We start from the raw sequence: 14006 nt of genomic DNA, 5'->3' as shown, positions 1-14006 counted from the left end.
GATTCCCCACTCCTCCACTTGAAGCCAGCTGGGTGACCTTGGGTTAGTCACAGCTCTTCCAGAGCTCTCTCAGCCCCACCCATCTCACAGGGTGAGTGTTGTGGGAATAATAATAACATACTTTGTAAACTGCTCTGAGCGGGTGTTAAGTTGTCCTGAAGGGCAGTATATAAATCGAATGTTATTATTATTATAATTTTATTACCTACTAGGATTTCTGGAATGGTTGCACATGGGCCAAATCGTACTCAAGATGCAGTCTGAATTACTTGGAACATTTATTCCAAATTTTATAACAGAAATAATCCTCTTTCAGGTTCACAGGCTCCCTCCACATGTTAGAAATTGTCTTTGATATTTAATTCTGGGTATAGGATGCAGTACATCAAGGTCTTATGAGAAGCCAGAGATGGAATATATGCTGGTGGTCACGGATGCTTGCAAATAAAATTATTTGATGAAGCATTCTTATAGGAATGAAACTTACATAATAGTAAAATGGGCTTTTGGCTCCCTTGTATATGTTACATTTTTGTATTGCTGTTTAAAAATACAGGACCTCTGAAAGGCACACTCTGCTCACCAAATGAATACTAGGCTGCTGAGCCCCAGAAGTCTAAAAGAATGATTAGAGATCTCAATGTAATTACTTCTATTTTGTTCCTCACCAAAACATGATCATTATCAGAGGTTAGAATCTGAAACATCTACTCATAAGTATACTTGGGGGTGGTGGTGGTAAAGCTCTGCTATATATAATTTGTCTTTGAAGTCTCTGGAATTTTGTAAACCAAGTTCACCACAACAAAGTGATACAGTTCTCAGAAATATCATTTTAAATCTATATATATATTCTTTCAAAGAAGAAATCCATGTAATTCCAAATATGAATTCATCACAGTTGGATAGTCAGTAATTAAGTCAGTAGATCTCACAATGTGAGGTAGACTACTCTGAGGCATCAGGTACCTGGACGGAGGGGATGTGAACTTTCAGGGAGGGACAGGATCCATTTTGACCGGGATAGTTTTGCCTCTTAGCATGGACTCTGTCTGACTGTCCTAGTTGATGGATGTGACTGCATCTTCACTGCCCGTCAATCCCAATGGATTTGGAAAGAAGGGGAGATCAGAAAGAGCTTCTCTTAGGGTGTTTCTCCACATGGCCATAGGAGAAGTCACAGTGATCTTATGCAATACCTTTATGATTTCTAGTGTGGATTTGCTGCTTTTAAGGTGTTTCTCTGCATGGCTATAGGAGGACTCAGCGATCTTGTGCAATATTATTTCTAATTCTAGCACACGCAGAGTTATTGTGTACGCAACAACACACATGGACTTTACATATTCACCTGTGAGATACACACCTAGTACTAGGCTGGGAGCTCTGAGAAGGTAAAGTAAGCTCAGAAAGATGACTTGAAGTGAAAAAGTGTAAGGAACGCTGCAATGAATACATATTCAACTCATTTTTGATACATACCGTTCTCTAGAGTTTTCTATAGGTGATACATGATGGTGTGTACTGACAAGGGCTGATTCAAGTGTGTGTTGCATTGAAGGTAAGTCATGAGATGATGGTAAGAGGCTGGGAGATGGTCCATTAAGGCTAGTGCTCGAACCAGTGTAGATACCTAAGAAAGAAAAAGGTAATTTACCAGTGAAAATGACTAAACCTCAAAACAGATCTCTCAGAAGAGATGCAACTTCCACCTGTTTCCATCTGCCTTAATATCCTTTGTAGATTTGTCAGAAAACACATTTATTTAGAAAACTTCTATTCCACCTATGACATTCCTTCATCCTTAAACAACAGAAATGGCACCAGAAGCATTTTTAAAATAAAAAAACACCTAACTAGTTTATTTACTTTAGAGGGGAAAGTCAGGTGACATCAGGTGCTGAAAATTTCGGAGGTAACATTTCTCTCTCTGTGAGGTAAAATCAGAACATGGACAGATTTCAGTTCTCATGCTCTTCACAGATATTTATAGGCTTCTGTTTTGAGGCTCTGGTTCCCTTTGTTTTTCCCAAGCACTCAAGTATACTTTCTTTTAGTATTCTTACTCTTCTGGAGTTTGGAATGCTATATGCCAGCATTCCTAGTACCCTAATCTCCTTCCCTTCACACATCAGAGCTTTCCTTCAGTCATTTACTGAATCTGAATCTCTCCATGGGCAGTTTCCAACCACACATGATCAGAGATCTCTTTACTCTCCAGAGCTACCTCCCTGTTTGACTGAGTAAGGAAAGTCTCCTCTCCTTAGAAGAGGAGAGGAGTCTGCACTTACTTCCCAAACCCCCTTGCCAACTTACCCCAGTCTCCTGCCAGTGTTAAAACTGCTCTCTCTTAGGACTCTTCAAACTCGCTCTCTACCAGGACTGGGAAAAAACCCTCCTCTTTCCACCTCATGCTATCCAATCAGATCCCTTGGAGTAGCCTATCTCTCAGATTCTGTGAGGGATTAACCCTTAACAGTCCTGCAGCTGTGTGTGTACAACCCTTTCAGGCTTTTAAAAAATGTTCAGTCTGTCACACCACCTTTCCAGAGTTACCCACTTGAGGTAGCTTACAAAATCAAACATAATAAAAACACAGCACAATAAAAAGTTAACAATTAAATCTCCGTTATTAAAAGCCGGCCAGGGCACTAAAATAGCATAAAACAATTAGCAGCTTAAAAAGGATCTCAAAACAATTCTGAGACGAAAAAGCAGACTATAAAATTATGTTAAAATATCAAGCCCTTAATTAAAATCTTGTTAAAAAAGAAAGATAAGAGCCTCCTAGAGCAGGGCATTCCAGGACAAGGTGCCCCTGTTGAAAAAGCTCTGGTTACCACCTGCCTCATCTCTGAAGGTCAAGCAAAGCAGTAGAACTTATGAGGAATATCTTAGCTGGCAGTTTGAACAATATAAGATGTACACATATCTGGGTTCCTGTCAGTTAGCAATAGTTCCTCCTGAGCTATCTGACCACTGTCAGGCAGTGAACAGTAGCTATGATAGGGTTGCCAGCCTTAAGGTGGCAGCTGGAGATCTCCCGGAATTACAACTGATGTCCAGGCAACAGAGATCAGTTCCCCTGGAGAAAACAGCTGCTTTGGGGTATGATCTCTATGGCATTATACCCTGTTAAAATCCCTCCCCAAACCCTACCCTCTCCAGGCTCTACCCCCCAAATCTCCAGGAATTTCACAACCTGGAGCTGGCAACCCTAAGATATGAACACAACACACACACACACACACACACACACACACACACACACACACACACACACACACACACACACACACACACACACACACACTCCTTTCTTCACATACATATGCATTTTTTCCTGGCTAACATTTGCCTTAGAAAGGTACAAACTTTAACATTATATTACATCCCAGGTTAGAACAGTGTTTCCCAGCCTGTGAGTTGGGACCCCAAAGCGGCTCGTGAAGCCTCGGAAACTGAATTGCAGGTCAGTCCTCCCTAATGGCTATTCCTGCCTTTTGCATCCTTCTTTCTCTCCTCTTCCTTGCCAGCTCCTCACATTATTGCCTTCCCCTCCCTCTTTGCAACAATAATGAGAACGGAAAAGCTATCTGGCAACTAGTAACTTTATGGTAGTATGGAAGAGGAGGAAAGTGAAGAAAAAAGAAGCTGAACTGGTGCAGTAGAAAATATTCAATTTTTTCCAGAGTTTAATAATTCTATTTTCTATTATTTGTTCTGCTTTGATAACATGACACATGGTTCATAAGTCTCTGCATAGGTGGATCAAATAATGTGGCAAGCATCATCTTGCTGCTGGGCTTAAATTTTACAGTTTGGTGGATGAAGAGGAGTGACAGGTTTTCAATCCACTGAGTAACTGATGGACACATTTCTGCCTTCCATTTTTATAAGACTAGTCTTTTTGCCACTAAAACAGCCAACAGTATTAATTTAATTTTGGTTATTTAAGGATATTATTTGAGCTGAAAGGGCTGTGTGAATGTGTGGGGCAAGCAGGGAGCAAAAATAAGCTCTCTAGGGGACCCAGGATCCATTCTAAGCCCACCTTTCCGGTCTTGCCTGGTCTAGGTTTTCTTTTTTAGCTATGAGCCCCCCTTGCAGTGTATTTTATGCAAATATATAATTTTTATAGTAATGTCTCAGAAAGCTGAAAAAGACAGCTGTTTAATTTCTGCTTATTCACATCATCTTTCTCTCAAGCCATCAAGAGGATAAAATTTGTCCAAGTCCTACACTTTGTGCCCACAGACTCTTTCCAGGTGAGAAAGGTGTTCACGTTAGCCTACTGAGCCCAATAAAGAAATTATATAAATAGGAACAGGAAGGAATATGTCTAGTGAACCACATCATTCTAAGCAGTGTGGATGAAAGTTGTTAGGAAGGCAAACTTGATGGCTTCACCTCTAATTGGTAATCTCGTGAAACTTCATGACATCTTTTTATCAGGCCTTAGTGATATTTAGAAATGGCTGACTTAGTCACATTTAAACTGAACAAGCTATCCCCATGTCCTTGTTTTTACAAGGAGTGTTCCAAACCACAAGATTCGTTTTGTGTTATGGGAAAGCCCCTTAAACAGCTTATTATGAACAGTTGGGAAAATATTGTTCTATCACTTATTCTGGGCAGACAGGATCATTGATTCTACCTCTGCTTCCATTTATATATCAGACATTTGTAAGATTCCAGGGTCTTATAATTTCCTTTTGGCACAACCTCTAAACGCTAAACCTATGCTATCGATATCCATATGACATTTTTTAGAAATGTAATACATTGTTGCTAGACATCACATAGCTGTTACTTTATTTAATTATTTGATTGGAACACAGATTGTATTAATTTAATATGATAGAAGGGGAATGAAAATACATCCTCTTCCTTGTCCTCTTTAAAAAAAACCCCAATTGGTTCAAGAATCTTAAAATTTGGACAAGAAGACATTGCATTAGTAGTAGTGGCAAAAGGCTACAATTGTACAGCAGTCACGATCAGATTTTTTTTTGTTTGAACCACTAATATCAAGGCATGACTTTGACTAACCAGTGTTGCTAATGGCATGCACAAAAAAATTGAGGAGCCAAACACTGAGAGTCTCTTTACACAAGATGTCGGAGCATGTATCCATCAAGTGTCAGGAGGTGCTCTGTTAGCCAGGAAGCATAGTTTTGAAAGACTGCCAGCAGAGATCGCTCTGGAGGAGATGGATTCTCTCACAGCCCTCCACCACCTCTGGTGTGCCAGACTGTCTCCCCTTCCAGAACTTTTATTCTGCTGCTTAAAACTTTGAATTAACTGAGCCTCAGCAGGGCAAGGGCTCCAGAAGGGGAAACACCAGAGGCGGTGGAGGGCTGTGAGAGAATCCGTCCCTTCTGGAGCGATCTCCGCTGGCTCTGTCATTTAAAACTACGCTTCCCAGGTAACATTGCATCTCCCAACACGTGAAGAACATCTGTCAAAAGCATTGTGCAGAGAGAGTCTGAAACTTCTCTTTGTTAGAAATGAAGTACTGTACTATACAGAGCATGCCAGTATGCCGAAGGGGGCAGTAGAGCTAGCAAGCTAGAAAGGTCAGCTTTATCTGTATCCTCCCTCTTGACTGATTTGCTGCTGTGTCTTTGGGCCAAACTACATATATTTTTATTGAGTTTAATGAGTTGGGTCCAGGTTTCCCAAAGCTACGCAAAGATAGAGTCTGAATAGGCTTAGAATGCACCACAGGGGAAGGAAGGGCTCCTGTCTTCCCCCAAGCTATTTTTATGCACTGAATCGTCCTCTCCTAGGCATTTCATTTCTTTCCTAAACAAGATTTGTATGGGCTTTATTGCTAAGGCAAACCCCCCACTTTCTATTGGATACAAACAAGCTCTAAGCCAATATTCTTAGAGATGGTTTCTGAAAAGCAGAGTGATTATTCCAATGGCTTTAAATATTGCTCCAGATAAAGAATTAGACTGTCCTCCCCTGAATGTAAAGATTAATAAAATTAAAGCTACTATTGTTCATTTAGTCACATTTAGTCAGTGGCAGGAGATGAACTCTCTTTTGGAATTAGTCCACATTGTGGACAATGTTATTCAGTGACATGCTTATTTGTGGAATGAACTGCTTTAGCATAATGTTCATGATCTTTTTAATGTCATTTGAGTACAAGATATGGCTAAATCCCACGATTCCTTTAAACATCTTATGGTGCATAGCACGGGTCCCCAATGTGGTACTTGTAGGTGTCATGGCGCCCACTGACTCCTTTCCTGGTGCTCACTAAGTGTTTATAGAAAGTGGGTGGGGCCAGGTGGTGCTTTTGTCCCTCAGAGTTTGATTGGTTATTGGAGATCTGATTGGCTGTGTAGATTTTTAAAAAATTCCTTCTAGTAGCAACTGCCATGATACCACAAGGATCTTCACTGTGTAACTGAAGGTAAGTGGTGTGTATGCAAGAAAATATTTTCAAATAATTATGTTCATTTCAAAAGGCATACTGAAACAGAGCTTCTGCCTGAACTGTTTAAGAGTTACTATTAAGAGTTACGCATGACTTAAATCCCCGACATTTTGTTGGTTCTACCCTCTGTGGCAGCCATTCTGTACTTGGCTTCTCCAGTGGCAGCCATTTTGTGTTTGTGCCCATCAGTCTGTGTCAGAATTCCAAAGGTGCCCACAGACTCAAAAAGTTTGGAGACCTTGGTGCATAGGGTGCCTCTTTTCAGAATTTGTACATGTTCATAGAATCATAGGGTTGGAACATACCTCTAGGGTCATCTAGTTATCTCCCTGCACTTTCCTCCAGCCCATGCGTAATTTCATAAACCTCTGTCACATCTCCCTCTATTTATCTTTTCTCTAAACTGAAAAGCCCCAGACTCTTTGGCCTTTCCTCAATGGACTTTAAAAAGGGTAACTCTGCTTAGGATTTATTTATTTAGGAAAATTCTACCTTGCCTCTCCAGTGATCTGCTTGAGGCAATTTACAATTAAGACAAAACAAAGACATTAAAAACAAGCTAACGCCATTTAAATAGCCAGGGAACAAAAGCATAAAATACACAATGAGCCGTGTAAAATGCTGTAGGCCAGAAGCTAACCATAAAATGTTTGAGAGATAAACCCTTAGTTAAAAGCCTGGGTAAAAAGGAAAGTTTTAAACTGGCACTGAAATGAAAGTAAGGTAAGTGGCAGGCAAGCCTCATGGGTGGAGGCCATTCCAAAGTACCAGCACTGCAAAAGCTACACCTCTGGTTGACTTTCATTCCCTTCAGTCAGATGGCAGTTTCTGGAAATTAATTTCCCAGGAGTAGCAGGGGTCCAGTTTGGATTGGTTTCAGTGCCCCCCCCCCGCTTTTTTCTGATCTAAAATGGCCCCAGGGGATTATTTGCCTCAGGCATATGCAGCCCATCAATGCACGTGCAGCCCCCTACTCTGGAAAACAGCCATTATGGAAAAGAAGTCACAATTGCATAGACTGTGAATTTTGTCTCATTGGAATGCTCCTAAAACATTTGGCTGTTTCAGTTCCTTAACATACATTCAAACTAGGAATGTTCACCAGTGTGAAATGTGCTGCATACATACTGCACAAATGCATACTGGCTTGGGAGGAGATAACTTGGGCTTCTTAATAAGTTAACCACTTCAGCTTACAAAAACATGTCATCTATCAAATCTAAATGGTTTAACCTTTAGCCCTAACATCTGTTACTAAACTAGCATCACAGACCATCTGGGATAAATGCTTTTTCGGGGCTCTGCCAAGTGGCTGCAAAAATAATGATATAAACGCATCTCCAGAAAATACAGATAGAGGAAGCAATGAAAACAAGGCTTTCTGCAAGGTGCTACTTGGCTTCCGGCCTCCTCTACCAGCCATCTCATAATGGGAGTCAGTCTGGCCCAGTAAACAGATTTAGAAATGGACATTTGTGTTCATACAACACCAAAACTCAAGTTAATAGACAAGATCTGGAGAAATCATCATCTTAGTTTCCAATGTGTAGAATAAAAACAGCAATAAAAATAGCCAATCACACAAAGTAGTCATGTAGATTAACAAGATATTGTTCCCATAAGGCAATTTCCACAATGAAATTAAGGAGGCTGTTGCTTATGCCCTGCTTACTGGCTTTCAAGAAATAACTGGCTGGAAACTGTTGGAAATAGGACGCTGAATTAGATCTACTACTGGTCTGATTTAGTAAGGCTGGTCCTATATTTTTTAATTTCCCCTATAAATTATGGCAAAGACGAGATTTCAGTGATCCTCTACTGAAGTACCCCTCATTGATTTCAAAAATGCAGAATTGCAAAACCCATATATTGTGAATTACAGAGAGCATTCTTCTCATATTCACTTCTACAAGCCTAAGCACAAGCTTGATTTGAAGTTTGGCACTAAGAACAGCAGACTTGAAAAATGATTCATCTCTGTATGTTAGCTTTCATCCTTGACATATTTAAAATATGCTGCAGCTTTAGTTTAGGGGAGAAACTTCTTGGTAATCCAAGTAATCCCAACGGCACAGCACTCTGTACCTTAATGCTGTGGTTTCTTTGAGAAAACAACTCAGCATAAACAAGAATTTTTAACTGGAATAAAAGGAAGCATTATATAGTAGGTTTGACTGCATGCTACTTTTTGAAGCTTGTGTAGTCTAGTATGTACACTACATATTACTAAAGCACTCTACCACATGGAATTCTATCTTAGTTTGAGACCACCTGTTGGTTCCAATTACCAACTTGGAAGGAGGACTCCTTTAGTTCTTTGTGTTTCATCTCATACAGCTGCTGGCAGCCTGGCATCCCACCCATAATGCTGCTGTACCCACCCACAAAGCACTGATTCTATGTGTGCATATTAGTCCAATTTACCTAAATTAGTAGTGTAACCCCTTAGTGTTCTCCCTGAATGTGTCAGAGATGGGTGGTGCCTGGGCCACTGGGAGCACATGGAAGGCGAGGCAGAGGTCCAGGTGCCAGGGTCCCATTTTCCCTAAGAACAAGCTAGACTCACCAGTTGGGTTGATGACAGACATTTATTCAGAGATTCATACAGCCAAGCCAAAAAATGGTAAACAGCACCCCTCCTGCTGCTTGCCCTGAAGATCTCTCTTGCATTAGACACCCCTAAGAGCCTCTTGCTGCTGCTTTTGTAGCCTGTCTCCACCAGCAGCCAGGCTAAGCAGCCTTACAGCCCCCACCCCCATTACTGCTGCTGTTGATTTCTGTTGGCCCTGCTCAGACCCAGGGACATCAGCCACAAGCTGTTCCACCTGAGGCAGGCCCCGCCCTTCTGGAGCCAGTTTCTCTCTGCTGTCTGGTGTCTGTTCCCTTTCACCAGTATCTCCTGGCTGCCTGCAGGCAGCAGTTCCCCAGGTCCCAAGTGGGTGTGGTCACCTATCTTGTCACACTGAACCAAAAATAAATTTAAGTACATGCTCATCCCTTGATACTCTTTCTGTTTCCACACTCCATCTTGGCTTCCAAACTGGAGCACTTTTTTGGAGCTTCAACCCAATGTTGTGCTGTAATTCTCCTGTTTCCAGGTTTTCCCTTTCCTCAATTTGCCCTTTCAAAACCCTCCATTACTAAGATCTGTAGTCCAAGTGTGTTAGTACACCATCTAGAAGAAGCAGTGCACAAGGTCCTGCTCATACTGCTACCATGGTCCCACGGCCAGTCCCTCACGTGTCTTCCCAGAATTTTTTCTTGCCTCACCACCAGAAGTTTTTGTTTTAAAAAATTGGTGATTGTTATAGTGCTATAACAATCTTTTACAACATTTCTATTTCAGCTTTTAAGAGTCGCTATAGTGCACACCTGAAGAACCGAACCACAAAAAAGGGGGCAGTGAGTCACTATGGTGGCTATGACAACCATGCTCCCAAGAGCCAATGCAGTCACTGCGGAATATATGTGAAGAGAGACTTTTTTTAAAAAATGGAGAAAAGCGCACAGAGACTCCTTGTAGATATTCTATCACCAGGGTCCACATTTTTCCATTTACAGAAGTGATGGAAGCAGCATGGAGTAGTATTTCCCAACCTGTTGGTTGAGACCCAAAAGTGGGTTATGAAGCTTCTGAAACTGGGTTGCAAGCCATCCATCCCTATTGGCGGCTCCTGCACTCTGCATCCTTCTGTCTCTCTTCTTCCTTTTCATCTTCTCACATTCTCCCCCCCCCCTCCTCTTGCAATAATAATGCAGAGGGGAGGCAGGAAAAACTGTCTGGCAATTAGTAACTTTACAATAGTGGCTAAAAGAAGGGAGAAAAAGGCTGGAAAGTAGGTAGGAGCTGTTCAGCACATAGAAAAGTGAGAGGACAGACAGAGGCGTGTGCGAACATAGACTCTGTGTTGATGCTGCTCCTTCAGCAGTCCAAACTGTTGCCTAGCCCCATGAAGTGCCTCATTGCCCTCTACTGCTGTGGAAGATGTACTGCACTGAGCCACTTGCCACCCACCACTTTGCTGCCGTCTGCCATCTTCCTGGATCTCCTGATCCCTGCACCCTCCTCCTGCACCTTCTCAGTCTCTTAGGGCAGCCCAAGGTCTTTTCTGCATGGGGCTTTTTCATCCATTCTGGCTCCACACTGCATTGACTTATATCCAGAGTTCTGCATGCATGGTCAAAGTACTCTGATTCAGTCTCCAAACTGCGTCCTAGTCTTTCTTTTCTTTTTTCCATTCTGCATGTAGAAAGGCTGCAAAATCAATCTTTCTCTGGCATTTCTGTGGCTTTTCTTCCTGTGCACATACCCCAATTCCCACCCCCACCCCCCAGTGAAATAAACTGCAGCTATTTTGAAGAGCAGAATAGTTTCTTCAGTGTGAGACCTGGCCCTGCCTTTCGCCGTCCACTTTATCCCACCGTGTCCTCCTGACTGGCTGAACAGCAACTAATCCAGGTTTTTTTCCTATTTTTTTTTAAAAGAACAGCAACTTTCGCAACTTTGGTGCTTTAAAAATACATCAGCTTGCAACTGACAGGGGGAAAACTGCTGCAATATGGCTAACACAAAAACTCTACAGAGACCCCTAAATGCCTACTGATATTTTAAAATTCCCTTGTGTGCTTCTTGTACTTTTTAGTCCACTCTTTTTTAGTGTTTTTTAAAAAGAAAAATTTAAACAACAATGTTGCAACAATAAACCCCTTGCAAGTTTCAACTGTTCCCCACAATGGCCACAGCAGAAACAGCATTTTTCTAGTGCAGAAAAAATGAACAGACATGGTTCGACTCCTTCAAGTGCAGAATTACAGAGGCCCAAAGTGAATCCAATCCTCGTAGATCAAATACCCAGAAAACCTGGTGTAAGTGTGCATGTGGAAAACACCCAGTAAATTTGGACTTCTGGGTCACTGTATCAAAAAGGTTGGAAACCACTGACATAGAGAATCCTTGCCTTGTGGAAGCAGTCCTCTCTCTTACCATCTCAATGTAAACTCCTGCCCCAGGGCAGAAGCTTGACTGGAAAAAAAAAGTCAAGCTTCTTTTTTGCTTTTTTTAAAGTCAAAAAGTAAATATAGAAATATTACTATTATTAATAAAAATGAAAGTGTGTAAGTGCTCCTGGATTTGTTCCTCCTTTTGGATCATCAGATTAAGGCACTGGCTGAGGAACTGTTTTATCATCTTCAGTTGATTCCCCAGCTAGATCCTCCCTGGAAAACTGGGTCACAGTGGTTGGTGAACATGCTGGTAAACTCCCAAGATAAGTTACTTCATGTGTTTCAATCAAAACTGCCTTTGAAGGGTAGTTAGAAACTACGTGGTCCAGAATGTGGTAATCAAAGTGATCTCTGGTGTTAGCTGCAGGGGACAGGGAATACTAATTTTGTATGAGTTTATTAATTACCTGTTTGCTTCCAGGCTAAATTGGTGCTTACTATTGCTGCTTACTTCCAAAGTTCTTTACAGCCTAGGAGTGGTATGCTTGAGGGCAGTGGTTTCTCCACATGCATCTTCACAAAATAACAGAACCATCAAAAGATGATCTATGATTTGAGATAAAGCACAGATCCACTTTTGATGGTTATCATTAGGTTTGTGGATACTATAGAGTGAGCATACTCCACAGTAGCACCTACAATCTAGACTCAGGTCCAAATTACATGTTATCTGTGATGTGAATCATACTGGAGTTGCCCCAACCTGATTATGTCTTTTTTACAGTGAGATATGATGTTGAGGAAGTAGGTTGCCAACTCTGGGTTCGGAAATTCGTGGATGGAGCCTGGGGAGCGCAGGGTTTAAGGAGGAGAAGGACCTCAGCAGGGTGCAATGTCATTGGATCTCCCTTCCAAAATGGCCATTTTCTCCCAGGGAAGTGATCTCTGTCAACTGGAGGTCAGCGACAATTCTGGGGGATCTCCAGGCCCCACCTGGAGATTAGCAGCCCTATGAGGAAATAACATTTACAAGCACACCAGGGCCTGATTCAGCTGAGGATCACTGGGAGGGGGTGGGCTAATATTATGCTTAATATTTATTTATTTATTTCATTTATATCCCACCCATTAAAAAACAAAGTGGAATCAAAGTGGTTCCTAGAAGTCTCTCATCTAGGCAACTACTAGATGCATGGTTCTTACCTTTAACAAGAGTGATGTATTTTGTGACTTGCAATCATTATTGGGGCCCTGCGGTTCAAAAGTTAGCCATCAGATTTATGGGCATGTATGTTACCTCTTTGCTCAGCAAGGTGTGCAGTCTTTCTCTAGCCCAAGGAGACTTCCTCCAACTTTCCACCAGAGGCTGATGGAGGACTCCATACTTTGCTGAGCATAATACATGCTACTATTTGGAAAAGAATAATAAATTGTCTGAATCAAGGTTGTATACAGGAATGCAATCAGCAGCAAGCACTCTTTCAGAGTACTCATCTGAAATTATCATCCAATAAGCTATATATTTTATCTGAAATAATGGAAGGTTACTAATAGTTATTTTAGTTGCACCTTAAAGATTGTAATAACCTTAGATTTAAGGCTCATATTTGTTTATTTTTATCTCTCTCAGGGCTACACTACAAGTGACAGGGGTCCCTGGATTTAAACCCATGTCTGCTGACTCCATTTTAATTGTATTTTATTTTTTTAACACAGAGCCGAGAGGCCCCCCTCCAGAACAGGCACACAGCGGGGCAGTACTAGTTGAGTGGGCTTGCTGACCAGCCAGGTCACCCAAGGAAGATGCAGGAGGAAGACAACGACCCAGCCCCCCTACCCCTCTCCATGCTTCCCTGATCAGTTTGGTATAGTGGTTAAGAGCTGCAGGAATCTAATCTGAAGAATCAGGTTTGATTCCCCACTCCTCCGCTTGAAGCCAGTTGGGTGACCTTGGGTCAGTCACAGCTCTCTCAGCCCCACCCACCTCACAGGGTAATTGTCGTAAGGATAATAATAACACATTTTGTAAACCTCTCTGAGTGTGGTATTAAGTTGTCCTGAAGGGCGGTATATAAATTGAATGTTGTTGTTGTTATTATTATCATCATCATAAGGTGGACGAGCGCTGCCTGCCTACCTCCCCTTGCCCCCCCCTGGGGGGGTCTCCCCAGGGGGGTGGGGGGTGGAGGGGTTGCCCCAGGGAGGGTGGTGGTGGGGAGTTCCCCCCCTCGCTTCAGTATGCTCCGAATCTTCATGGAGCATACCGAAGCAATTCCCGAACCCCAAATCCGAAGCAGCTTGCTGCTTTGGATTTCGGGGTATTCCGAATCAGTTTCCCGCTTCGGGAAAACCTGAAGCAGGAATACCGAATCTACCCACCCGTGCACAGCCCTAATCACATCTCTTCTTCACAGCAGAAAGGTTATAAAATAAACATACACAGTTGAGAAAAAGACTTTAATCTCATTGTTCCTTTGCAAATCTTTGTACACAGAACCAACCCCTTACCTCTTAAGTGCTAAGTTTTAAAAAATTCAATGGATAGAAGATTGTTGGGAGTAGAATAGATCTGCACAAGAAGCTAAGTGCGAGGAGTCTTTATGCAGAA

At 42.0% G+C, this 14006-nt stretch overlaps 1 protein-coding gene across 1 annotated transcript in view; it reads right to left on the bottom strand.

Moving 5' to 3' along the window:
* The window catches only part of GLIS1 (GLIS family zinc finger 1), a 398945-nt gene that overhangs the window by 62128 nt on the left and 322811 nt on the right, over positions 1 to 14006 (bottom strand). Inside the window, exon 7 of the mRNA XM_054980758.1 lies at positions 1483 to 1633. Within this exon, the coding sequence (XP_054836733.1) occupies positions 1483 to 1633 (151 nt within the window). The remainder of the gene's footprint in view (positions 1 to 1482; positions 1634 to 14006) is intronic.

The sequence above is a fragment of the Eublepharis macularius genome, chromosome 5 (assembly GCF_028583425.1).
Source record: "Eublepharis macularius isolate TG4126 chromosome 5, MPM_Emac_v1.0, whole genome shotgun sequence".
Taxonomy (NCBI): domain Eukaryota; kingdom Metazoa; phylum Chordata; class Lepidosauria; order Squamata; family Eublepharidae; genus Eublepharis; species Eublepharis macularius.
This window is presented reverse-complemented; position numbering and strand designations above follow the sequence as displayed.